Here is a 27,858-nt window from a genome sequence, read left to right on the forward strand (position 1 = left end):
TTTGAGTAATTACAGTGTTCATTGCAATCAGAACCCCATTTTCTCAGTTCAAACATTCTGCGTAATATGTATTTACATCAGCCTCCATTTATGAATCCATCCACCTGAACAAGAATGAACATATAATGAATGAAACAAAGTAACAAAGCCAAAAACATACATAGAACTATAAACTGTTCGTGGATCAATGTTGTTTGCCACTTATCTAACCAAAATGATCGGATTCCATATCTGATCATTCGTGCAAAAAACCCGGTAAATTCGTGCATCCAAAAGTGGTAAGAGTCAACCAAATCATGCATCCTTCACTTTGTTTACGAACAATCACCTGCCTTCCACGATAGCATCAGACCAAGAGAGGGACATGGAAGACGAGAGTGACTGCCTAATCTGCTCAAATGTTGGGTGGCCGGAACCATTGCCAAGACCCTGTTGGTATCTAGACCACATTTTCTTAGATTTCACCTTCTCAAGCAAGTAGGCTTCCATGTCCTCACTTTCCCCCTCTTCAACCTCGTTCTTTCCTTCCAAGACCTTCACTACCTGTCTCATCGTTGGCCTGCTTCGCGACTCTGGATGCGCGCACAACAAGCCTAAATGTAGCACTCTTTCGAGTTCCTCTTCATTGAACCCTCCTCTGGCTCTCAATCTTTCATCAAGGGCAAGGACTAGTTCCCCTCTTTCCATCAACTCCCATACCCAATCAACCAAAGGTGTCTTCCCCTCCTCAATTGGCCTCTTCCCACACATCACCTCTAAGATCAGTACCCCAAAGCCAAACACATCTGTTTGTGTCGATGCCCGGCCTGTCCTCACCACCTCTGGCGCCAAGTACCCGACAGTTCCCACCACCCGGGTGGTGCTAGGAACTTGCCCGTGGCTGTCCAGCCGGGCGAGCCCAAAGTCCCCCAGCCTCCCATTCATTTCCTTGTCAAGTAGGACATTGCTGGCCTTAATGTCCCTGTGCAAGACCTTGACTTCCCATCCCTCATGTAAATACAACACCCCCATAGCCACATCTTTCAAAATTCTTATTCTATCTTCATAGCTTAGCATCATGCTCTCATCACAGTCAAAAACCCTCTTGTCCAAGCTCCCATTTTCCATGTAGTCATACAACAAAATGAAGCTGCCTTTGTCTTTCTTGCACCAGCCTCTCAAGCCCACCAAATTCCTGTGCTTCAGCCTGCCAATGCTGGAGATTTCAGCCACGAACTCTCTCATCCCCTCACCGTTTTCGTGAGAAATTCGCTTCACCGCGACCTCGGCTCCTCCAGCCAATACCCCTTTGTAAACCCTCCCATTCCCCCCAATTCCAATCACATTCTCATCAGAAAACCCAGTTGTTGCAGCATCAATTTCTTGATAAGTGATTCTATGTGGCCAGAACTCTAATTCCCACTCTTCCATTTCCTCTCTCTCCCTAGCCCTCCTCATCCTTCTCCTCCTAACCCAAAGCGAAGCAACAACAGAACAAGCAACAAGAACAAGGAAAAGCCCTGCTGTGATGCCTGCAATGAACCCTTTCGACCGAAAAATCGAGCTTTTAGTCAGCTCAAACGATGGCAAACCAGTAGTAATCAAAGCTTCACTCAGTGAAAAATTGGAATTACTAAAGCTCCAACCTAATATCTTGTGACTTTCAACCAAACTTCCAGTTGCAGCAGTGAAGCCAACATACATCTCATCCTCAAAAACTTGAGATAAATCAAGCGGAACACTGAGTAAAGGCCTTCTAGGCCTTGGCTTACCTGCCACTGTCATGGTGACATTGATGTGAAAATCAGCATAATCAATCCAGACTTGGTAGTTCTTCCCGTTGTTGAGCTTCAACTCTTTGAAGGACTTTTCATCATCATCGTCACCACCACCACCACCATCACTGTAGTAGCCAGCATCATGGGCTTCAGCTGAAGTCAAGGAGTTAAGATCAATCCCCACATGATTGGCATTCATATCATTGAATTCTTGATTCTTAAAGACATCGAACTCTACCCCAAAAACATGGTTGCTGGAATTCCCATCATTGGTGCGGTTGAGAAAGCCCAGGTTCTGCGCCGAGTTAGCTGATTGAATGCCTGTGTAAGGCACAAACAAGAACACAATCCCATGGCCAGGAAGGATGTCTCTATATGGAGCCATGGAGAAGATGAAGGAGGTTGAAAATGGAAGAACCAGCGACGATTCTGGATCCTTGGTGGGGATCTTTGACTGGTACAGAGCTCTGCCGATTGAGAAGTTTGTGTTCCCGGTGAGAGTTAGGATTCTGGATTCAAATCGGGCAACACCATAGACTGAAATATTGGAAGCATCAAAGCCATTGAAGAGGAACTCAGCTGCAGAAGCGGTGTTGACAGAAAGAAACATGGGCAAAAGCAAGAGAAGCAGAGGAGGATGAGGTAGTGGTTTTGGGTGATTCTCCATTGACGCAGCAGAGCTGAATCAGAGGTGTTTGGCATGGAGGAAAAAGAGGTGGATGAGAAGAGAGAATGGCGGTCGAAAGGCAGGCAAAAAGGCTGTGGTTTTTATATCTCCCTGAAGAGGTTGAAGTTTCTCTAGTCCAACTGGGAAGGTCGGTTGCCTCCTGTTTCTGCCCTTGGGCTTGGAGTTCACATAAATTACAGGGCTGCCAAAAAGTCCAAAGACCATACAAGCATAATAATGGAAAATAAATAAATAAAGAAACCAACTTTATGCTTAGCCGAATTATAAGACGTCATAATGATTTCCGACCAGACATAAATTCCTGTTTATTTATTTGTAACGCATAATTGTAAATTATCACAAGTAAAGATAACGGCACTAGAATGGCATTCATGTTATTTTACAAGATGCCAGAGGCAAAGTTGTAAGTACATTGATTTGAAGAGTCAATGGACAGGGCTGCCTCAATGTGAAAAGATAAGACACAGAGGTAAAGGATAATGAGATAATTGGCAAGTGGAGGAGGAGGCGGCGGCGGCTGCCGGCCCTTCGAAGACGATTCTGGGATTTGGTGAGTGAACAGTTAGCTACGTTTTCTCGTCTTTTGACTATGCTGCCAAGGAAAAATGGCCGCTTCTGTACGGACTACATAAACTCAACGGTCAACGCACATGAGCTGATCCAACAGCCATGGGAGCTCGTCAGACGGTTCACACCTTTGTCTCTGACCCATTATCCCGGTTTAAGAGTAATTGTACAATTGTACTTGGAATATGAAACTTGATCCCCACTTAAAATCAATTGATATTAGGTGAGTTAAGTAAGGACGATGGACCAGAAAGTCATTATGGGTCTCATGTGTAAGTATAGGAACCTGAGAGACGATGAAGAGAAAAAGCCATGGTACTATCATTTAAAAGGAGGAGTATGGGAGTGGGTAGCCATGGTGATGCTAAAGGACCATAGATTTAGGCAGCTTGATTGGCTAAGATGGGGTTAAAATACCCAATTTGGTTGAAGGGCATATGCAATTCTTGTTCGTTAAAGGTTCAAAACAATGTCTTTAATGTGCCCCACACACACCAAACCAAAGCAGCCATTCCTTATTGGGTTGGTTACAAGACAACCCCTATAATAAATATTAAATATCATTCTCATCCATGTGGGGTAGAGTCAACAATGGCTAATTTTATGAAGTTGCATATGGAATTTCTTTAACCACCCTCTTGATATTATATGATATGTGTCACTAATCGAAGGGTAACTTGCCCTTAAAGAAATGCGATGAATAAATGTCTAGGAGTTTCTTAATTAAACAATTAGACAAAATAATGTTATAAATTATGACCAAGATTAGGAAAAAATTGTCATAGATTTAAGATTCAGGTGTTGATAATGCTTATTTTTTTGTCCCAACGAGGGGTTTCAAAAACATTTTTTTTTTTCAATTTGTAATATTAAAATTCAACAAACTCTAGGGTCAAAAAAGTAATATCAGAAAATGTACCAAAAAAGTCCTCAAGTTACGAAAGATGGTTCTGTTGGTTTTAGAAGTCAAGTCTCCTTCGAGATCAAGAAATATTAAGAAAATAATTTGTTAGAAGTTACCAAAATAAATAAGATTAAATTATAGCTACATCAAATTCAAATAAAAATGGATAATAATAGTATCGTCGCTCGAACACAATAATGAATTTATTTACTAAGAACGTTATCGTCAAGTCATTTATACTCTACAAGAAAGAGAACAATCAGATACCTTAAGACAATTTTTGCACAAATACTTAGATATTTAAGTTAAATATTAAATTTTACTAAAAACTTGAATGTAATATTAAAATTAGTATAAGTGGCGTTTCCTTCTTAGAACGAAGGCTCATCTATTTATAAAAAAATATAAAATTTTGTGATAAGTATATTTGGTATTTTAAAATTTATTAGAATTATCATTCTTATGAATGATATCTACCCTTTTTGTATAATTTTTGAATGTTAGAGTTATCTTATTTACCTTTAATTTAGAATCCCCAAAAAAGAAAAAAATTATGCGACAAGATTCAAGACATTATAGTTTCTCAAAACTTGTTATAATATCTCAATTTTTTCGATGTTTCTGGAGACTATTTCAATTACTATTTTTAGCCTAAAAAGTATTTTTTTTAACTTTTTTGATATTTTAGTGAACTTTTGAATATGACACCTCAAATAGTAATTTATAACCCTAAGGTAACCTTTTTGAATGCTATCCTAAACTTGGATTAATTAAATCAAACTTAATTAGAAAACCAAAGAGGTGATTATTTATAGGAGAGTAGGAGAATCCGTGCACGTTACTATGACACTAAAGTAGTAATATGTAGAATGAAATCCCTTTTGTCAATCAACTTTAATCCTTTTATTGAGTTGATCTAATTAATTATAGTAAAAGCACTTTTACTAGTAATTTGATGATTGATTAGTAACACCTAATATTAAACAATACTAAAAGTAACTCTCAAATAACATGATGATCAATCAAATATTAAATTTCATAGCAAATGCTCACCAAATGGAAAGGCTTTAACCATGAATTGATGTTAACGATGGTGAATTGAGTTTCTTCTTCATCCAACATTAAATACACAGAGAGCAAAGTCAAGTCAGAGCAAAATTTTCCAAATTGGGTCCCACCACTGGACTTTTGTCCCACATAATAATAATCAATAAAATAAATAAATAAATAAAGCATCATTAATTGACAAATGAGTTGACGTTCAAACCAACTTAATCTCACCGTTCAAACATGACGTTCTTGAAACTCTCTTTTACATGTAGTTTGCAAGCTTGGCTTTAAGTTCATAACCTTTCAAGTTTTGTGTCTAAAGATAGCATTTTAAAATCTAAAATAAAGAGAGTGAAATACTCCATCATTTATAATTTTTATAAATGATGGAGTATTTCATATTTTAAAATAAAAATACATCTTTATAATTAAATCTAAATTTAGGGGTGTCAGTGTAATTTTTTCTTTTAAATGTAAAAAAATAATTTTCAATTAAAGTCACAATATATAGGATACACACCCCACAATTATTTGATAAACAAAAACATTAATGTAAATTTTAGTATTTTACAAAAATAATTTTTATAAAAGTATTTTGTAATGGCTTTTTTGATTATAATTTTTCTAGTGTTTTATTTTTAAATTTTTATAAAAATAAAATTATTGTTGTGGAGTAGACGTGGTGATCCAACCCGAATTCAACGTGAAATTAATAGGTTTGAATCAACTCTTAACAAATTTGGATTTAGAGTTTAGATTTGCATTCTTATTGAGTTGATTTGATAAAAGTTTATTAGGTTTGAGTTGATAATAGGTCAACCTATTAACAAGTTTGAGTTTATTGTAATTTTTTCTTTTTAAATGTAAAAAATAATTTCCAATTAAAGTCACACAATATATAGAATACATAGCTCACAATTATTTAATAAAAAAAAACATGTAAATTTTAGTACTTTACAAAAATAATTTTTATAAAAGTATTTTGTAAGCGCTTCTTTGATTATAATTTTTCTAGTGTTTTATTTTTATTTTTAAATTTTTATAAATAAAATATTTTTATAAGAAATAAAATTATTATTGTGGAGTAGAGTTATCAATAGATTATCTGACTTGGTGATCCAACCCGAACTCAACATGAAATTAATAAGTTTGAATCAACTTTTAACAAGTTTGGATTTAAAGTTTAGGTTTGAATTGTTATTTGATCGATTTGATAAGAATTTATTGGGTTTGAGTTAATAATAGGTCAACCTAAAAAAATCATGAACGACTTATAACAAAAAAGTTTAAATGGGTTGTGTTGAGCCAACTTGCTCATATTAATTAAGTTTTGATGATTAACAAAAATATTTTTATAAATTTATTTTGAATTAAAAGTAGGTATAAAGAGTAAATTTATTTTGAATTAAAGGTGAATTGTCTTTAAACATGTTTCCTTCTTTTGATCATTTATGTCTCAAAAGTTTATGTTTGAATTTTCATTTATTGATAAATATTTTTATTACTTATGTAAAAAATATATTTATTTTTAATTTAAAAAGAATTACTTTTAGACATGTTTTCTCTTTCTCATACAAAAAATAAATTTATTTTGAATTAAAGAAAATTGGTTTTAAACATGTTTTCTCTTACTCATATAAAAAGTAAAATTATTTTGAATTAAAGGAGATTGTTTTTAGACATATTTTTTTATTTTAATCATTTATGTCTCAAAAGTTTATAATTAAATTTTTAAATCTTGATTTCTCATGTAAAAAGTAAATTTATTTTAAATTAAAGATGAGACGTATTTTCTTATTGTTTGAGAAACTTTAAACATTTTTTGAATTTCAAATTTCATATTAACCCTTTCTTTAGTGGTTAAAATGCTTATAAATACCTCCAAACTCATGTTTTGAATATCTATTGCACATATTGTACATCCAAAGCTCTCAAAAGTTTTTAAGCTAATTTCTAAGCATTCCAAGACTCGCAAAGATTCATTGTTCATCCATCGAAGAGTCACAAAACAAGAGAAGAAAAGTTCTTCAAGTCTTCTACGACAAATTCGAATTTTTCAATTTGAGGTTACAAATTTATTTATTTATTTAAATATTATTGTCTTGTATAATTTGTTCTTAATTGCTTATTTGTGTCCAAGTGTGGATAAATTATTTGTAATATTTAAATTACTATTGTGGATAGTATAGGTGTCCTAGATCCGTTAAAATCTAGGTGAATCTAATTTTCAAGGTAAGCTAGGAAGAAAACCTTGATGTAGTGGTTGCCTAGAATTCATTGTAATCTAGGTGTATATCTAATTTTCAATGTGAGCTAGTGTGAAAACCTTAGTGATTTTGATTTAGTGAAACCCAAATGGTGGTTAGACCTTAGAGTAGTGAATTAGGTGTGTATGGAAACACCGAACCACTATAAATTTTGTTGTGTCTTATTATATTTATTTTTGTTATATCTTGTGGCTTACATCCTGATCATGTGTGTTTGTTAAAAAAGTCCTTGTATGGGTTAAAACAATCTCCACGTCAATGGTACAAAAAAATTGACAATTTTGCAACTGGGATTGGTTTCAATAGAAGTGAATATGATAATTGCTTCTACTTCATATTATCTGATACTCCTGTTTACTTGCTGTTGTATGTTGATGACATCTTATTAATTAGCAAGTCTAAGTCTAAAATTTGTGAGTTAAAATCATTGTTAAACACCAACTTTGATATGAAAGACTTTAGACCTGCTAGAAAAATTCTAGGAATGATTATTGAAAGGGATAGGAGTAATTCTTGTCTGAAAATTCATCAACATGATTATTTGTTGAAATCTGTTCAAAAGTTTGGCATGTCTGGTTGTAAACCAGTAAATGTTCCCTTGGTTGGTCATTTCATTTTATCTAAAAAATAGTGTCCAATATCTGATTCTGAAATGCTGAAAATGGAAAAAATCCCATATACTAATGTCATTGGAACCATAATGTACTCAATGATTAGTACCAGGCCTAATTTAGCTTTTTCAATTTCTCTACTTAGTAGATTCATGTCTAACCCTGGTAAAATTTATTGAGAAGCTTTAAAGTATGTCTTAAGGTACATTAATGGTTCTGCTGATATTGGGTTAATTTATAAAAGGAATTGTGATGTTTTTAATCTTGTTGGATATGTGGACTCTGACTTTGCTGGTGATAGGGATTCTCGAAAATCTACAACTTCTTTCTTCTTTACCCTAGAAGGGAATTGCATCAGTTGGAAGTCTCAATTGCAACCTTTGGTTGCACTGTCTTCTACTGAGGCAAAATATGTGGCTGTCACTGATGCCTTCAAAGAAGCCATTTGACTCCAAGGTTTGTTAAAAGATATTCATATGTTGCAAGGTAAGGTTGTAGTATTTTCTGATAGTCAGAGTGCCATACATTTATGTAAGAACCCTGTATATCATGAGAGAATCAAACATGTAGATGTAAAATTTTATTTTGTAAGGGACTAAGTAGCCAAAGAAAATGTACTTATTCAAAAGGTCCCAACAGAAAACAACCCAGCTGATATGGGGACAAAAATTGTGACTGCAGCCAAGTTCAAACACTGTTTGGACTTGCTGCATGTCACAGTTGGTTGAAAGACCAAACATCCTGAGTGATGATGGCATAGGTTATAGCTTGCTGCACTGTTAGTGGATTGTCCCTTTAATGATTGAAGCTTCAAGGTGGAGATTGTTGTAAGTGAAGCTTCAAATTCGGCATCATTTTTGGCAGGGGCAGGAGGGTCATTTTGGCAACCCCTATGGCTGCCCAAAACGGCAGCGTTTTGGGCCCTGGGTGGATGGCCAAAACAGCAACCCCCTTGCCGTTTCATTTGGCGTGCTGATCTTTGTCTTTTAGCCTGCCTCTCTCTCCCGATCGTCGATGCTCCGCTCTCTCCTTTATACGACTCGATCTCCACTACTTGAGTCTCCTTTATATCAGTTACAGTCTCCTCGGGATGATGCAAGAGACGACCTCCGATTATCCGCTACATCTAGGGTTTGTTCTGATCATTCTCTTGTTTTCATTCTCTCTGTTTCGATGTTCTGTTTTGTTCTATTCTCTAAGTTGTAAGCCTCTAACCTTAGATTGTGGTTATGGGGTGAAGTTAAATTTTTGAGGGATTATTTTGTACAGTGAGATCAGAGAGTTGTTTTTGGGGTTTGTAATCGGTGGTTGTAAATTTTTATCCCTATAGTGCAGTGAACTCCCTTTTGTCGGAGCTCAACGTGGACGTAGCCCTCTTTAACGGGTGAACCACGGTAAATCTCTTGTGTTGATATTACTTATTTGTTTTATGCTTGTGTATGTTTTTGTCCGTTCTTTTTGTGTGAGGGATTGGTCGCTTTTATTTGAGTTTATAAGGGTTGATTAGGGTTAAGCTTATGGCTCATCCCAACAGAGGAATTACTATTTACAAATTATTATGCAAACCCTCTCAATGTTCAAAATTGGTTTCACCCAGAAACCAATTCAAACCCATATTATGACAATGGATATTTCCTCGTGAATGATCCAAACCCTATTTGGAATTTTAAAAACTCAGTCATGCAAGAAGAAAATGTGTCGTTTCCTTATTTCTAAGAAGCTAGTTTGCAACCTTACTCAATCGAAACTAGCAGCAGCCAATGGCTATTCCCAGGTGATATAGATGAACTTAGATCTGTCGTGTTCGGTAACGATCATCAGCATTGAACATCAGCGAAATCCAAAACTATCAACGTGGGTGTAAGCACCCCCGCCCGGATATCCCCAACCACCCGGACTACCCTAACGGGAGCGCCTACGGGAGGAGAAAAGTAATAAACACGAGACAAAGACCACTGACTACACTCTCACCCTGCAATTAAAACACAATAAAAATAAATCATAATAAAACTTTTATATATTTTTTTTATTTTAGTGAGAGGTTTATACTCATCAGTGTACGAGTGCAGTTGTAGTCCAAATTTAAATTTATATTTTCTGGATGAATCCAGGTCGTCCACTGAGAGATTTATTTATGGCAAAAGAAAAAGAATGTCACACACACGCACACGCATTTGGACAAATTGGCAACAAGGTTTTTTATGATTTTTTTTAGACAACAAATACTAGAAAATAAAGTAAGGCAGAAATTGAAATAAACATTAAACGTAAAAATATGAATTTGGATAGTGCTTGAGTTAAGACAATTTCAGTACCAACCCGTTGATTTCCAAATTTTAGCATAAAAGATTAGCAACATTAATTTAATTTCAGATATGAGGGTTTGTTATTAAATGCAATTAGAGATGATGATAGTTCTACTTTAAGCAATCCCCATACATGATATGCGGGATTCTAATTTAAGCAACTACCATAAATCCAATTACAATTAATATACAAAACAACTAAATTAATCATCCGAGTTTGGGTATGATAGCGTTTCCAGTTCTAGTAACTCTCATACATGGCATGAAAGCTCTAAGTTAGGCTTACGCTCCAATCCAAACCTAGTGATTTCTTAATAATTAAGACACACTCATACTGAAATTTAAATTAATATTACTCATTTAAAGCGCAGCTTTTTTTGGGAATCATTGGCGTTGGACACTGTCCTTGCCTTAACCCAAGATTAGATTTAGCTACTCATCTCCATTTGAAAATTAATTGACAAGAATTTAAATGACATAATTTGAATAACAGAATTTAAATGACGGGAATTAAAATAGTAGAAACTAACCGTCCATTTAGGCGATGAACAATTAAATGACAAGAATTAAAATTATAGAAATTTAAAGGCATAAACTAACCGTCCATTTAGGTAGTGAATAATAAAGTAACAATAAATGACATAAGAATTTAAAAGAAGAAAGAAAGAAGTAAGATCACAAGAGAAAACAATAGAGAAAGAAGAAAGAACGAAAGCAATTCTCAAAGAGAGAATTCTAAGGAAACAACTAAACTTTGATTCAAGAATAATAATCACACTTACAAATGCAATCAAGTGACCTATTTATAGGCCACAAGATGCAATACAAACCACACAATTTCAATTATTCAACTAGACATAATTATATCTAATGAGCACTCACACACTTAAAGTTAAATGGATTTTAGCTATAATACACACCTAATATTAAATGGATTTTAGCTAAAAAAACACACCTAATAAAGCACTCACATTAAAAATAAAAATAGATTTCTATAAATTGGTTTTTTAATCTTCATTAGGATTAAAAATAATCCTTGGGCCTTAATGCTTCATGGGTTTTAATTCTTCATGAGATTGAATTCTTTATGGACTTTAATTCTTCATGGGCTTGAATTCTTCATAGACTTTAATTCTTCATGAGCTTGAATTCTTTATGGACTTTAATTCTTCATGGGCTTGAATTCTTCATGAGCTTGAATTCTTCATGGGCTTTAATTCTTCATGACCTTGAATTCTTTATGGACTTGAATTCTTCATTCCTAAAAAAACAATAATAATAATTTAATGTTATTAATAAATTATATATATTATATATATTATACATGGCACATATATATTAGATTATATTATATATATATATTACATGCATGCATATAATGATGTATATGTATTATATATAATTTGATATATTATTCTTATTATTATTATTTTTAAATTTTACTTTAGAACTTCATTTCATTCATTTTTTGATTTAAACTTGCATATAATCATAAAATATATATTAATATCTAATTTAAGCCATTTTTAATATCAAAAGAAGGTTGTAATTATAACAAAATTTTTACAAAATTAACCACTAATCAACCACCCCGACATGCATACACAAAAATGAGAACAGCGGAAGCAAAGCTCAAGACATGCATGCACTACGGGTACCTCGCTAACACAGCGGTCACAAGATAAATAAATAAACACAAACTCCTGTGCCGACATACACGAGACTCGAGGAAAGACCTGGCACAGTACAAAATGATAGATTAAATCCTACTCAGACATCAGAGTTGACAGGGATTGACGGGACTACCTGTACACCATACCGACTTTGCTGCTAGACGCTGACTCCCTTGCTCGGACCCACGCTGGCACTACCTGGAATGATGGAAAGCAAAGTGAGTTGAGAAACTCAGCAAGCATAAGGAAAAGAAAGGCTGAACATAACCAGAAAAACTCTCCCCAAAATAAACCCCCAGGTACACACAAGTCATGAGACGCTACAATACAATAGTAGAGCATAATAAAAGCACATACCGGTCCTTGGGGCCCACACAAGACACACGGCATCCAAGTCCCATACCAACCTGCCGCTGCCCTGAAAGGCAACAAATACCTCCACAAACCTGCGCGCGCGATCCCGGGCCGGTACTCCCGTCACCCGTATCCGTCGATACTCCCGACAACTGAGCCATAGGCTCCCTCGGAACGGTACTCCCGTCCAAGAACTAAATACTACCAGTATTCATGCAATGTACATAGAAATGCAATGGCGTAGTGAGCATCAACGTGATACAAGGCGCCCATACATCCAGGCATCAGGCCATGCTCCGCCCACATAGTAAACCACACGCCATGCATATGCTCGCGCTGGATGCAACCTAACCAAACTGGAATGTCCGTGTCCAAGCATACTCAATAAATGGATATCCCAATATGCATCCCGTACCCATGTGCATATCAAATCATGAACAGTAATACAATGTATCTAATCATGCAGTAAATCACATACCGGCAGAGCTAGTCAGCAGTGCCCGGCACCGGTCAACGGCCAGTGACTAGGGGTGTCCACCCGACGGTCCACTTCAGGGCCGTACCATAGTCTACCCCAACGTCACCAAAAACCGACCCCTGCCCCACTACTCGATAGCTCTAACTGAACCATAAATAAATCTGAGAAAAACTGTAAGTAAACCCAATAAAATCGTAAATAAACCCTCACGTCTAGGAAGCTAGTCCCCAAACTGGTTCAGCATCATTCCCGAAAGGAGTGGGGGCGGTACAAACCCCCGTAAGCTCACAACAAATAAAACTCTATATGTCTCGAATTTAATTTAACTTAAAACACTGAATAATAACTCAACAAATAAGGCGAGGTGCCGAATTAGAGTAAGGGAGAAGATAAAATATAGGAAATCGAGAGGTCTTTCACGGGAATTGAAGAACACGAGGAGAGGGTGAGGAGCTTGCCTGAAACCAGCTGATTCTGACCTCACTCGAGCTCCCGATGCAAATTAAATTATTTCCTAACAAATAACACAATCGGGACCCAAATTAATTAATTTTAATCACGAAAAATTTATAATTTAAACATAACATGCTCCTATTAATTTTTACCCACGTACCTGATCACTTCCTTTACCGAAAACTCCCAAGATTCTATTATTTTTGCCACTTATTTTTCTTTTCTTCTCTTTCTTTTTTTTCTTCTCCTTTTCTTCTTCTTCTTCTTCTTCTTCTTCTTCTGTGCGTCCCTGCTCTGCGCACCCAGCTTCTTTTTCTCCCTTCCTTTCCTTTTTATCCTAATTTCATTGCACTCTTACACTGAAACATTCACACTCACACATTGTGTTCACACACATATATATATATATAAAAATTGACACACGACACACTCACTGCAACACAAACCCTCACAATCCAAATAATATACACACGATAAGTTCACCCCCTTGCACACAGTACACTATATATATTATCAAATTAATACACCCAAATTAACAAAATCAAACTTATAATTAAAATCTAACCATACAAAATTATTAATACATATTTGCTTACTTATCTGGCTAATTAAACCACAATTAAACTTGATTAAAGCCTCAATTTCTGTCATTTTTCTCCATCTACAGCGCTGGTTCGAGCTTCTTCTTCGCGGAATTTAACCCCCCCCTTTGTTGCTGCTTCATTTGCTGGAATAAAATCGGACAAAAACGGCCTTAAATTGACCAAAATAAGCAGACAAAATGCGGCCACGTGGCGACTGCTGGAGGCCACCGCCTTCTGTCCAAAACGACACCGTTTTGGGGTGCCTCATTGCTGGAAAATTCCAGCCTTATTCCAAAATCAGTCGCGCACCTACAGGAATCGATCCAGCCTCTCCACGTGTACATGCACGTTATCAACCAGCTAAGCCATATGCCTACTTGCTATATGTGTTGCAACCATTATTTTAATGATTACCTTACTCAAAAACATGATACTTCCATCGTTGCACCCACGAAATACCTTAAACTCCCATTTTAATTAAAACCAATAAAATAATATCTCCCTTTAAATTCACAAATTCTCACTAATCATCTCAAATAAACTAATTTAATTAATTACCCCTTAATTCTCTATTTTTCTCAAAATCACATAAATAAATACTTCCTCTTAAATTCTCAATATCCTCAAACACCGATATTTATAATCATTATTTATTTTCAAATTTTGGGATATTACAGTGGGTGCCTTAAATTACTACTTTGTAAATTTTGTAATGCTACTATATCCCTCGATTATACTATGATTACTTTCTTTGATGTTGTGTAATTTTGAATTATGCTCGATATTGTGGATTATACTCGATATATTTCTCTCATGAGCTATATTGTTTATATATCTTTATTTTCTTCGTTAACAATATCTTTTTGATTATGACAAAAAAGGAAAGAAGAATAAGATGTTATGAGATAAAAAATTGTATGTCTGAGAGTGTGAATTGTATATTATTTTTATATGGGGAAGAAAAATGTATTATGATATTTTTTCGTGTATGTGAGGATATAGTATATCTGAGACATGAGACATCAAGCAGGTGTAATCAAGACAATCAGATTTGACAATCAAGTTTGGTCTTTAAAACTCTTAAAAATTATTTTATCTATTAAGTTATATCCAAAACATTTTTATACTATTAGTATTTTGGGGGAGCTTATAGTATAAAATTAAGGGGGAGTTCAAAATTTTTTTTATCACATTAATCACCTCATAAATTATTTTTTTGTCATCATAAAAAAGAGAGAGAATGTTGAGCCAACTTGTTCATATTAATTAAATTTTGATAATTAACAAAAATATTTTTATAAATTTATTTTTAAATTAAAAATGGGTATAAAGAGTAAATTTATTTTGAATTAAAGGTGGATTGTCTTTAAATATGTTTCTTTCTTTTGATCATTTATGTCTCAAAAGTTTATGTTTGAATTTTTATTTATTGATAAATATTTTTATTACTTATGCAAAAAGTAAATTTATTTTGAATTAAAGAGAATTGATTTTAAACATGTTTTCTCTTACTCATGCAAAAAGTAAAATTATTTTGAATTAAAAGAGATTGCTTTTAGACATATTTTCTTGTTTTAATCATTTATGTCTCAAAAGTTTATAATTGAATTTTCAAATCTTGATTTCTCATTCAAAAAGTAAATTTATTTTAAATTAAAGGTAAGACATGTTTTCTTATTGTTCGAGAACGGTTAAACATTTTTTTAATTTCAAATTTCATATTAATCATTTTTTTAGTGGTTAAAATACTTATAAATACCCCCAAACTCATGTTTTGAGTATTCATTACACATATTGCACATTCAAAGCTCTCAAGCTAATTTCTAAGCATTCCAAGACTCTCAAAGATTCATTGTTCATTCACCGAAGAGTCACAAGACAAGAGAAGAAAAGTTCTTCAAGTCTTCTACGACAAATCCAAACTTCTCAATATTCCTTTCGGTTAACCACCAAAGAATAAAAGAGTAAACTAATTAAATTATTTGAAAGATCTCTTCAAATAAAACTCAACTCGTTATAAAAATCTAAGTCTAACTAATTTACTTTAAAAGGAATATGTTTAACTATTTGAAGCGACATAACATTTATATGAGTTCGTTTATCTTTAAATAGACATTTATGAAAGAATTCGTTTCTTTTATTTTTCTTGACAATTTACATTAGAGATATTTTTGACTTTTTTAAAGTAATTATAGAGATTTTGAGTTAAAGTCTGAGAATTATCAATATTTAAATATATAACACATTAATATATAAATATCAGTAAAAATATCTCATGTGAATATTCAAATAATATTTTGAATTAATTTTTCACTATATTTATCCAAAACAAACTTTTGTAGTATAACAAACCAGCTCTAGCAAATCTAGTAAGCCTACCCACTTGCTAACAAAGTGGGAAAATGTACCCTTCCATTCAACAAGAAAGATCTGGTCTCTGATATCACAAAGTCCTAATCTATCCCCTCTTTCATGAATGGTCACACCAATATGGAGCTTTGATAAACATGAAGTTTATCTATATATATATATATATATATATGCATGCATGCACCCACATAAGAATTTGTAAATATTATTTTTTGAGTGTATATTAAAAGAATTTATTACACCTAAACAATAGTTTAGACATAATTTATGCGTGAACTTTTGAGATATTTAAATTCTGATAATAAAGAAAGACTACTATATTATAACCTTTTATGAGTCAAGATACTTTCTCTTTTTTATGTGTATATCCTATATGATACAAATAATAACTCTAATTTTAATATTTGAAATATAAAATTTTGACGTCTTATACATTAGAAAACAAATATTATATTTTTTAATTATTAAAAGAATGCAACAAACCAATCAATATATTTAAATATGGTCAACTAGTTATCCATGTGGTGTGTTACTTGTGAAAAAGGATATGGTCATACATGCGCTAACGTTTCGGCTGGTTTTCTTCGGCTTTGGTTCTTATAATCCTTTTAGCTTTCATTTTTGAAACCTTTAAAAGCAAAAATATTGTTCAGTTATTTACTTCCCTTTTTGAAATTGTCAACAATTTTGAAAACTTTTATGAAATGTTGTTTTTATAATTTTCATTTGGTTGCAACTGAAAACCCACCTAGATATATCATCTATCCTTTATATTCTATAATAATTATTTATCTCAAGTTTAGAGCACATTGTCACTTGTCCTTTATATTCTATAGAAATTTATATTTAGAGTAATATAAATGTAAATTATTATAACAATATTACATTTAAAAATAATATTAAGTTCCATGTGTTTAGCCAAAAGCATTTTCCTGAAAAACACTTTCCTTGTTTTCCTGGTAGTGTTTGGTACCTACCAGGAAAACAAGAAAGTTAAAAATAACTTTTTGATGAATAGAAACTGAAATGTTAAAATGTGAAGGATGATAAGAGTTTATTTTCTTTATACATTTTTTTTATCTAATTTTGAGTTTAAATGTGTATTATTTAATCGGCTTCTTTTGATCAATATATACATTTATTTATCGATAAAAAAAAAAAAAAAAACAGAGGAAGCAGCAAAAAGGGTTAACTGAATAAAGTGAAGAACAGAGCAGACAGCAACTGGTGGCTCTCGCAAGCCTCACGCAGCCACTCGCCAGGCTCAAGCCAACGTCACGCAAGCAAGCCGTGCACGGCAGGAGGCAAACTAGGCCCACGCAGCAAGCAAGCCAAGCAGCAGCCACCTCACCCGCGCAAAGTCAACAAGGCGCGCAGCAAGGCAGGTCAACAGCAGAAAGGCAGAAGGCAAACGCGGGCAAGCGTGCGAGCAGCAGCTGGTTCATTTTTTTTATCTGTAAATAAATGTGTATAGATCAAAGGAACTGCACTTGGCATACTTAAAAAATACAAGAGTCAAAAACTAATAATCCATAACAATGGACTTATAATAGACTAAAACATTAAGATGTAAAGAAAAAATAACTCTATATACATGTGTTTTAATTCTTTTGATGATTAAATCAGTTTCTTGCTGTTCACAGCTATAAGAAAACATGATATCTCTTTAGTAATGTTACGTGATATCTCTTTTTCTAAACCTTAAACATTAAGAAAACATTCTCTCTAGAGAAACGGAGGTCAAAACAGATATCATGTAACATTATTAAACTCAAATGGAAAGGCTAAATGTCTACCTCCAGTGATTGAAAAGGACGAAAGCCAAAATGACAACTGACATGATATTAAAAAACAAACAAAAATAACACCTAACGTGTGATTAATTACTCAAAATTGACAAAATTAGGCATATGCATGTTGTGATGGATAGGGCCATAGGCCATAGGGACCCCAAATGTCCACAAAATAAATATATATATATATATATAATAATATACCCTTATTATTATTATTGCTATCATATAATAGTTGAAATTTATTTATTTCAAAAACTTTAGTAAGAAGTTAGCAAGGGCCAAACGGAAGAACAAGATCTGTTCCAAAACAGTTATTTGAAGGGTGGCTCCGAAAGGGTCCTTAGGTATTTGAAGTTGCGAAAGGGTCTTTAGAGGAAGTTGCATAAGGGTCTTCTAAAGGGGTCTTTGAGAATTTCAGGTCTTTTGGTATTCCTATCTACAAGGCAGAAGATAGTAAGAAAGGCAAGCGAGAATCTTTCTCGCGTGGGTCATTCGATGCCTAAGTCAGATATAGTCATGGTGCGAAAGAGGTTTTGAAAATGTAGTGTGATGTGGATGGTGCCTTCAAAAGAGTAGAGACTTTTCGGACAAGGTGTGCATGGAAGAGTCAGAAGAAGGTCTTCACATTTACTGGAAGAATTCGAAAGGTGAAGGGTTGGGAGGTATTTGTACCCTTCGAATAACTGAGACACGTGACAGGCTAGGACATGCAGCACACATGCACAACGACATGTGGCACGACCCCTTTGAGTGAAGGCATCCAAGTGTCATTAGGTTAGACTTCGAGAGGACCAAGACTTTAGGAAAGCTAGCTTTCGAAGAGTTTTTGAGAGATTAGCTAGGTTTTCAAAAGACTATCTAAACTTTCGAGAAGATTGGTCCCTGAAGGGTCTTTAGAAGGGCAATCGGATCCCCCAAAAACCCTTCTAGGAGAGGGCACTTCTCTTGGGTTTGAATTAATTTATCCAAAAAAACTCCCCCGAAGACCCTTTAAAGAAAATCTCGCAAAGAGTATGTTAACACTTATTCTTATATATCATGAGTCCCTCACCTTCCACAACACACACGATTAACTTTTATTCTGCACTAAACATGTAACATCCCAAAATTTTGGAGACTATAATTCCGGTATTTGAGGTCTGTATTGAATATTTGAGGAATTAAAGTAACCAAATAATAGTACAAATAATACCAATAATAATAGAATCATAATAATGGTAAAAATAATGTTAATAAAAGAGATAATAATGATAATAGTAATAACAGTTATAATAATAACAATAATAGGGATAATGCTAATAATAATAACAAATGTGTAAATTAAATTAACTTAACTTAAATTAATGAACTAATATAAATATATATATATATATGTATGTAAGAAACTTGGTGGCCAAATGTGTAACAGTGGCCAATTAATTTTAAAATTTGTTTATTCAATTTGAAAGCTCGAGCAGAGTATATGAGGGAGAATAAGAGCTTGCAAAAGAACAGTGAGCTGAGAGAGAGAGAGAGAGGAAGGGAAAGGGAGAGAGATAGAGAGATAGAAAGAGGGAGAAAGGTGTGATGCAGCAGCAGCCATGGAAGTTGGCCGAGTGAAGCTCGGCCATGGCAGTCGAGCGAAGCAGCAGCAGCGCGGGGGGGCGACGCTGGAAGCAACGTGCGACTATGGGTGTCAGCGTCGGTAGCGAGGGCAGTCGATGGTGCTACCGGCAAGAGGTGGCGGCGGCTAGTGGAGCTCGGCCGTGGCAAGTGGTCGTTGGTGCGCGGGAGGGGAGAAGGCACTGGGGAGAAAAAGGAGGAGGAAGGAAAGAAAGAAGAGAAAAGAAAAAGAAATGAAATGAAAGAAAAAGAAAAGAAAAGAAAATAAATAAGAAAAAATATAGGAAAAATAAAGGGGTTTGGGATTATTTCGATGTGGAAAGTGATCAGGTACGTGGGTAAAAAATTAGTAGAAGTGTTATATGATTAAATTATAAATTTTATGTGGTTAGATTTAATTAATTTAAGCCTTGATTCTATTAAACGCAACAAAACATTTTATTTCGCAATGGGAGCACAAAAGAGGCAGGAATCAGACGATTTCAGGCAAACTCCTAACCCTCTCTTCATGTTTTTTAATTCTCGTGAAAGTCTTCATAGTTTTTCGTATTTTATTCCCTCTCTCACTGTAACTCGGTTCCACGTGTTAATAATAATAATCCGCGTGGTAACTACCCTATGACTTATATTTTATTAATGGATTTACTGTTAATGGAATGAGTTAAGCAATGATGTCTTGGTGTCTATCATTTCGACCGTCACGGAGTTTTGTATCGCTCCGCTTCCCTTAGGAATGATGTTGTACCCGTTGGGTTAGATTCTTAGAAGAGTTGATTATGGTTTAATGGGGTTATATCAACAATTTATTATTGAATGTGGAGATGGTTTCCTATGTACGAGAAGAGATGAGCATAAGAATGATATAATGGAGTTTATGTTTTCATGGAGAAAGTTTGTAGTTTGTGAAATGATAAGCTTAAAGTGACTAAGTTCAGTGTTATCTGTAACTGTGTCTAAGGGTATGGGGTATAAGTCACTGACTGTCGACCGTAGGTCATGGCAATTGATGGTTGGATGTATGGACGCCAGTCATTGGCTGTTACGATAAGCGCCAGACGGGCCAAAAGAGCTGGTACTGCCAGATTCCTGCCTTGATTGTGTGCATATTATGATGTGTGTACTGTATAGGGACTGGATTGAATTCAGTTGGGGACATGCTTTGTGTGTGATGGGATGTGTGAGTATCTGCATGACCCGGTTGGACTAAGAGCTAACATGGGTTCTTTAGGTGAGTCGGTGCATTTAGAGGCATTTCTCATGTGTGAATTCTTATGTGGGCATAGCATAGCCTGATGCTTGGTTTATGGGGACCTTGTCATCACGTTTATGCTGCAAAAGCCATTGCATTTTCTAATTGTTGCACTGCATTGTGAGAATGCGCGATTTTAAGTGATGAGTATGGGTGGCGGCGTGGCCCACGGTAAGACCCTAGGGTGAGACCCACGACAACAGCAAGACTGGGGGTTAGAGTCCCACGGCAACAACAAAATCGGGGGGTTAGAGTCCCATGGAAACAACAAAATCGGAGGTTAGAGTCCCACGACAACGGCAGGATGAGACGATAAGATGACAAGAGAGAGCATATTTGGAATAGTGATGATATGGTAGCCTATAGAAGGCTGCCAACAGGTTTGTATGTGGGACTTGGGTGCCAATGTGTGTTTGATGTGGGCCCCAATGATCGTTTATGTGAAATTTATTATATGTTTATGCATTTGAAAATAAGGTAGGTATCAGGCATGGCATGACATGACATGACGTTGTATTGGCATGAATTGTATGGGATGTTATGGGAAGAGTCATGTCTGTATCCTACAACCTTTCTTTCTAGAGCTTGTTGAGTCTTGTAACTCACGTTTGTTTTCCATCATTTCAAATAAGAGAAACGTTTGTGATAGCAGGTACGTTCAGCGGGGTTTGGGTCTAGACTGTCATATCATGGTAGCAAGTACAGAACTCTCCTGAAACTAGATCCTGGGAGTCATGGTGCTTGTGTTTAGAGTAATGTTTTATATTTGTGAGATGGAGGTATGTTATGTAAGCTCAGGTGGGCTCAAGTTGTGAATGATTATGTAAAGACAGTTATGCAATGTTATGTGATGTAAAAAAAAATATAGTTTATAAAAGAGTTGTGTGAGAAGTTTAGTTTATGTTATTGTTCGATATCATTTAAATAATGATTCTCTCACGGATCCTCTATCCGCAGTAGGGGTTCCGAGAGGTGGCTTGTTACAAAATAAACAGCTAATAGTTCAACGAGAGAGAAATTCAGTGTGTGTTAACCTAGAATTTTCAGTTGGAATTATTAAATATTTGATGATAAAGATGGATTAAAAAATTAAGGTGATTGGCATGTTTGGTTCATTTTGTTATGTGTCTATGTTGTTAGAACGGAGGTGTTATGGCACACACTAAGAGAGGGGGTGAATTGGTTATTTTAAAATTTTATTTGAACTTGAAAAACCTTTTGATACAAATTGAGGTTTTATGAAATAAAATGTGAAGTATATAAAAGTGACAGATGAAAGTTTACAAAAAATAAAAATGTGAACCAAGTGAGGAAAAACGAAATGCTTGGAAAGATAAATAGATCAAAGAGCATAAGCACAAGAAACACAAGGATTTATAGTGGTTTGGCTTAACCCAAGCCTAATCCACTACCTTAGCTCCTCACTAAGGATTTTGCAAACAATCCACTAAAACCCCCTACTTAAACCAAGTAGGTCCTCTAGTCCAAGATTATGAATTACAACCTCTTGCTTATACAAGCAAGCCCTCTAGCACCTACCTAGGAAATACAAAACCTCCCACTCAAAATGGGCCCTCTAGCTACACAAGCTAGGAAGCATAGGAAATATAAAATGTGAGAGAATCTAAGAGATGAATCTCTTAGTTACAATGTCTCTCAAGATTAAACAAGGCTTAAATGAATGTATTAACAATAATAGAACGAAACCTTGGAGAGAAAAGTATAACAATGAAAGCACAGAACACTGTAAATACAAACGAATATAAAATGTAAGCTCAAATCAATTCGTTCCCGTCCATTAGCCTGCTCTTGATCATCCATGACTTGTATTTATAAGTTTCCCACAAGATTGAAGAGAAATGAAGCCGTTTGTGACCGTTGGAGAATGAGAAACTAGCCGTTGGAGATTGAAAAACTAGCCGTTGTAAGTTTCTGTGAAACACATAGTCGACAGATCAAATAGGTTAGTCGACTATTTCTTCAAATAAAACTAGGCATAATCGACAGATGAGAAAGCATAGTCAACTATTTTTCAACCAAAACTTCTCATAGTCGACAGATCAAAAATTACAAAGAAAATTTTGAATATCATATACAAACATAGTCGACAGAATGAAATATAGTCGACAGATTAAACAAGCATAGTCGACTATCTTTATGCATAGTCGACAGCACTAAACAACATAGTCGACTATCTTCTTGAAAAATCTGGAAACTTAACAGATAACATGTAGAAGCACACTTGATTAATACAAAACATCACCACATATTTACATTTTGTTTAATTTATATTTTACCTTCCATTTACTTTAATACATAAATGTAAATAAGAAAGTACCCCTCATTTGGATTTAATAAAAATATCTAAAAAATCAAAATCCATAAGAATAAAAAAGTAGAATTTGGATTTTAGTAGGAACTTAGGATTTTGCGATTTTACCACCTCTAAGATATACACTTTCTATTCTTTGAAAAAATCGTTAAAAATCATTTTATCACTAATGAATGTTAACTATTGAATTACCTGGAATTAGTTTTCTAAAATTAAAATATTTTCATATATGTCTCCTTATAAGGTGTTCTAACCTTCAAGACTTAGAAAAATATGACTTTGAATTCTCGATACTTAAAATTCATTTGGTTTTCATTCTCACAAAATAATACTTGATATTGAAATTGATTTATATTGAAAACCACAATCTTGATTCATAACTTAAGAATTAAATAAAATATTATTTTTTATCATCAAAACTAAGTATATAAAAGTAAAACAACATATGTCACGTCCTTTTCTTGAGGATGAAAGATGCAAAGAAGACGGCCACAATTCATCCATCTATCAATCTTTTCTTTATCGTAATCATTTTGACTTGATCCAATTAGGTCCACTGAATTAGGTCTTGGGTCTCAATTTTTGTTTTTTAGACGCATCAAATATACTACAAATTAAAATAACATAAAATACAAATAGTGAGACTCAAATTGCAAATATTAAATCATAAACAATCAATTTATTATTGATTGATTACAAATTAAATGAAATTGACATTAGGTTGGATAAATCAAAATAAATCAAAACTAATTGACCGAATCAAAATATTAAAATTGAATAAATCAAAATTATGTAAAGAACATAATTAAATTGACCAAATAAATACAAAAATTAAAAAAATTAAACATGCAAAAAAAAATTTAAAAAAATCAAAAAACTAAACGAACCAAAAAATCGAAATAACTGACAAAACTAAAAAGTTAGACAAGTAAAATTTTCAATAACTCGAGTAAATAGTAAAGTTATGCAAGTAATTCTAAATACTATTTGATTAAAAAAATTAAATTTTTTTTTTGAAAGAGAAAAGAGTTAAAAAAACCCTTTATTTTTCACTTGACTATCTTTGAAATTGTACACAAATAATTTAATTATTACTTGATTAATAAATAATATTAGTTGATTAATCTTTGAAAGAGAAAATGAACTAATTTTAAAACTATTATTACTTAAGTAGTGAACAATATTAATAAACTAATTCATGAAATTATGCCACTAATTATTATATTGTACTCGATTAACATATAATATTAATCAAATAATCAAAATTCTACTCGAGTAATCAATTAATTTAATTATTTTAATTTTTTTAATATAAAAATCAAACTGAATTAAAATAATTAAAATTATCAAACTTGAAAACTAAATTATCATTTAACTTAAACTGAATCGAATCAACAATTTCGATCAGCTGAGAACAAAATCAAAATTTTCCTCGTCCCTATCCAGCATCATAGTTTTTTAGTGCCAAAAATACATTACATTATTTTTAGAATAAATAAATAAATTCATAAATAGCCAACGGCCCAACAGTTGAAAAAAGAGACAAAAATGCGGTGAGCGTGGATCGAACACGCGACCTTCAGATCTTCAGTCTGACGCTCTCCCAACTGAGCTATCCCCGCAGTGGCTTGATGTTCTATCTGACGATTTTATAAACCTAAATTATAAAGTAATCTTAACGAGGAGTGACCAACCAATATGCAGAATCTAAAGCCCAATTGAGAAGACAACATAGAAACCAGGATATGGATTTCCTCGCTTCCAAAGTAAGTTATTTTCTTGCCCGCCAAACACCAAATCTTTTAAAGGTTTGTTTTGTTTCCCAAGGAATCTACAGTGCTCAGTGTCAATGGCAATATTGTGGACAAGAACAAGGCAAAATTTCCCATCATAAAAAGTGTCGAAACAGCTCCAGTAATTTGCTTTTTCACATAAAAAAGAAAAGCAGATGAAATTTGAGTAATTACACAGTGTTCATTGCAATCAGAACCCCATTCTCTCAGTTCAAACATTCTGCGTAATATGTATTTACATCAGCCCCCATTTATGAATCCATCCACTTGAACAAGAATGAACATATAATGAATGAAACAAAGTAACAAAGCCAAAAACATACATAGAACTATAAACTTTTCGTGGATCAATGTTGTTTGCCACTTATCTATCCAAAATGATCGGATTCCATATCGATCATTCGTGCAAAAAACCCGGTAAATTCGTGCATCCAAAAGTGGTAAGAGTCAACCAAATCATGCATCCTTCACTTTGTTTACGAACAATCACCTGCCTTCCACGATAGCATCAGACCAAGAGAGGAACACGGAAGATGAGAGTGACTGCCTAATCTGCTCAAATGTTGGGTGGCCGGAACCATTGCCAAGACCCTGTTGGTATCTAGACCACATTTTCTTAGATTTCACCTTCTCAAGCAAGTAGGCTTCCATGTCCTCACTTTCCCCCTCCTCAGCCTCGTTCTTTCCTTCCAAGACCTTCACTACCTGTCTCATCGTTGGCCTGCTTCGCGACTCTGGATGCGCGCACAACAAGCCTAAATGTAGCACTCTTTCGAGTTCCTCCTCATTGAACCCTCCTCTGGCTCTCAATCTTTCATCAAGGGCAAGGACTAGTTCCCCTCTTTCCATCAACTCCCATACCCAATCAACCAAAGGTGTCTTCCCCTCCTCAATTGGCCTCTTCCCACACATCACCTCTATGATCAGTATCCCAAAGCCAAACACATCTGTTTGTGTCGATGCCCGGCCTGTCCTCACCACCTCTGGCGCCAAGTACCCGACAGTTCCCACCACCCGGGTGGTGCTAGGAACTTGCCCGTGGCTGTCCAGCCGGGCGAGCCCAAAGTCCCCCAGCCTCCCATTCATTTCCTTGTCAAGTAGGACATTGCTGGCCTTAATGTCCCTGTGCAAGACCTTGACTTCCCATCCCTCATGTAAATACAACACCCCCATAGCCACATCTTTCAAAATTCTTATTCTATCTTCATAGCTTAGCATCATGCTCTCATCACAGTCAAAAACCCTCTTGTCCAAGCTCCCATTTTCCATGTAGTCATACAACAAAATGAAGCTGCCTTTGTCTTTCTTGCACCAGCCTCTCAAGCCCACCAAATTCCTGTGCTTCAGCCTGCCAATGCTGGAGATTTCAGCCACGAACTCTCTCATCCCCTCACCGTTTCCGTGAGAAATTCGCTTCACCGCGACCTCGGCTCCTCCAGCCAATACCCCTTTGTAAACCCTCCCATTCCCCCCAATTCCAATCACATTCTCATCAGAAAACCCAGTTGTTGCAGCATCAATTTCTTGATAAGTGATTCTATGTGGCCAGAACTCTAATTCCCACTCTTCCATTTCCTCTCTCTCCCTAGCCCTCCTCATCCTTCTCCTCCTAACCCAAAGCGAAGCAACAACAGAACAAGCAACAAGAACAAGGAAAAGCCCTGCTGTGATGCCTGCAATGAACCCTTTCGACCGAAAAATCGAGCTTTTAGTCAGCTCAAACGATGGCAAACCAGTAGTAATCAAAGCTTCACTCAGTGAAAAATTGGAATTACTAAAGCTCCAACCTAATATCTTGTGACTTTCAACCAAACTTCCAGTTGCGGCAGTGAAGCCAACATACATCTCATCCTCAAAAACTTGAGATAAATCAAGCGGAACACTGAGTAAAGGCCTTCTAGGCCTTGGCTTACCTGCCACTGTCATGGTGACATTGATGTGAAAATCAGCATAATCAATCCAGACTTGGTAGTTCTTCCCGTTGTTGAGCTTCAACTCTTTGAAGGACTTTTCATCATCATCGTCACCACCACCACCACCATCACTGTAGTAGCCAGCATCATGGGCTTCAGCTGAAGTCAAGGAGTTAAGATCAATCCCCACATGATTGTCATTCATATCATTGAATTCTTGATTCTTAAAGACATCGAACTCTACCCCAAAAACGTGGTTGCTGGAATTCCCATCATTGGTGCGGTTGAGAAAGCCCAGGTTCAGAGCCCAGTTGGCTGATTGAATGCCTGTGTAAGGCACAAACAAGAACACAATCCCATGGCCAGGAAGGATGTCTCTATATGGAGCCATGGAGAAGATGAAGGAGGTTGAAAATGGAAGAACCAGCGACGATTTCGGATCCTTGGTGGGGATCTTTGAGTGATACAGAGCTCTGCCGATTGAGAAGTTTGTGTTCCCGGTGAGAGTTAGGATTCTGGATTCAAATCGGGCAACACCATAGACTGAAATATTGGAAGCATCAAAGCCATTGAAGAGGAACTCAGCTGCAGAAGCGGTGTTGACAGAAAGAAACATGGGCAAAAGCAAGAGAAGCAGAGGAGGATGAGGTAGTGGTTTTGGGTGATTCTCCATTGACGCAGCAGAGCTGAATCAGAGGTGTTTGGCATGGAGGAAAAAGAGGTGGAAGAGAAGAGAGAATGGCGGTCGAAAGGCAGGCAAAAAGGCTGTGGGTTTTATATCTCCCTGAAGAGGTTGAAGTTTCTCTAGTCCAACTGGGAAGGTCGGTTGCCTCCTGTTTCTGCCCTTGGGTTTGGAGTTCACATAAATTACAGGGCTGCCAAAAAGTCCAAAGACCATACAAGCATAATAATGGAAAATAAATAAATAAAGAAACCGACTTTATGCTTAGCCGAATTATAAGACGTCATAATGATTTCCAACCAGACATAAATTCCTGTTTATTTATTTGTCACGCATAATTGTAAATTATCACAAGTAAAGATAACGGCACTAGTAGGGGTGTTAAAAAAATCGGTACACCGTAAAAATTGGTCAAATTAAATCAAACCA

At 35.1% G+C, this 27,858-nt stretch overlaps 2 protein-coding genes and 1 non-coding gene across 3 annotated transcripts; all 3 read right to left on the minus strand.

The window, feature by feature from the left end:
- LOC127808244 (L-type lectin-domain containing receptor kinase VII.1-like) lies at positions 1 to 27,555 on the minus strand. Its single transcript, XM_052346695.1, has 2 exons — positions 25,102 to 27,555; positions 1 to 104 (listed from the first exon to the last, which is right to left on the minus strand). The coding sequence occupies exon 1, from the start codon at positions 27,418 to 27,420 to the stop codon at positions 25,321 to 25,323; it is 2,100 nt and encodes a 699-aa protein (XP_052202655.1). The 5' UTR covers positions 27,421 to 27,555; the 3' UTR covers positions 1 to 104; positions 25,102 to 25,320.
- Positions 131 to 2,551, minus strand: LOC127808242 (L-type lectin-domain containing receptor kinase VII.1-like). Its single transcript, XM_052346694.1, has one exon. The coding sequence runs from the start codon at positions 2,422 to 2,424 to the stop codon at positions 325 to 327; it is 2,100 nt and encodes a 699-aa protein (XP_052202654.1). The 5' UTR covers positions 2,425 to 2,551; the 3' UTR covers positions 131 to 324.
- TRNAF-GAA (transfer RNA phenylalanine (anticodon GAA)) lies at positions 24,591 to 24,663 on the minus strand. The gene has a single exon. It is a non-coding gene; the product is annotated as a tRNA-Phe (tRNA).
- Positions 27,556 to 27,858: the final 303 nt, after the last annotated feature.

This window comes from Diospyros lotus, chromosome 8 (assembly GCF_014633365.1).
Source record: "Diospyros lotus cultivar Yz01 chromosome 8, ASM1463336v1, whole genome shotgun sequence".
Classification (NCBI taxonomy): Eukaryota; Viridiplantae; Streptophyta; class Magnoliopsida; order Ericales; family Ebenaceae; genus Diospyros; species Diospyros lotus.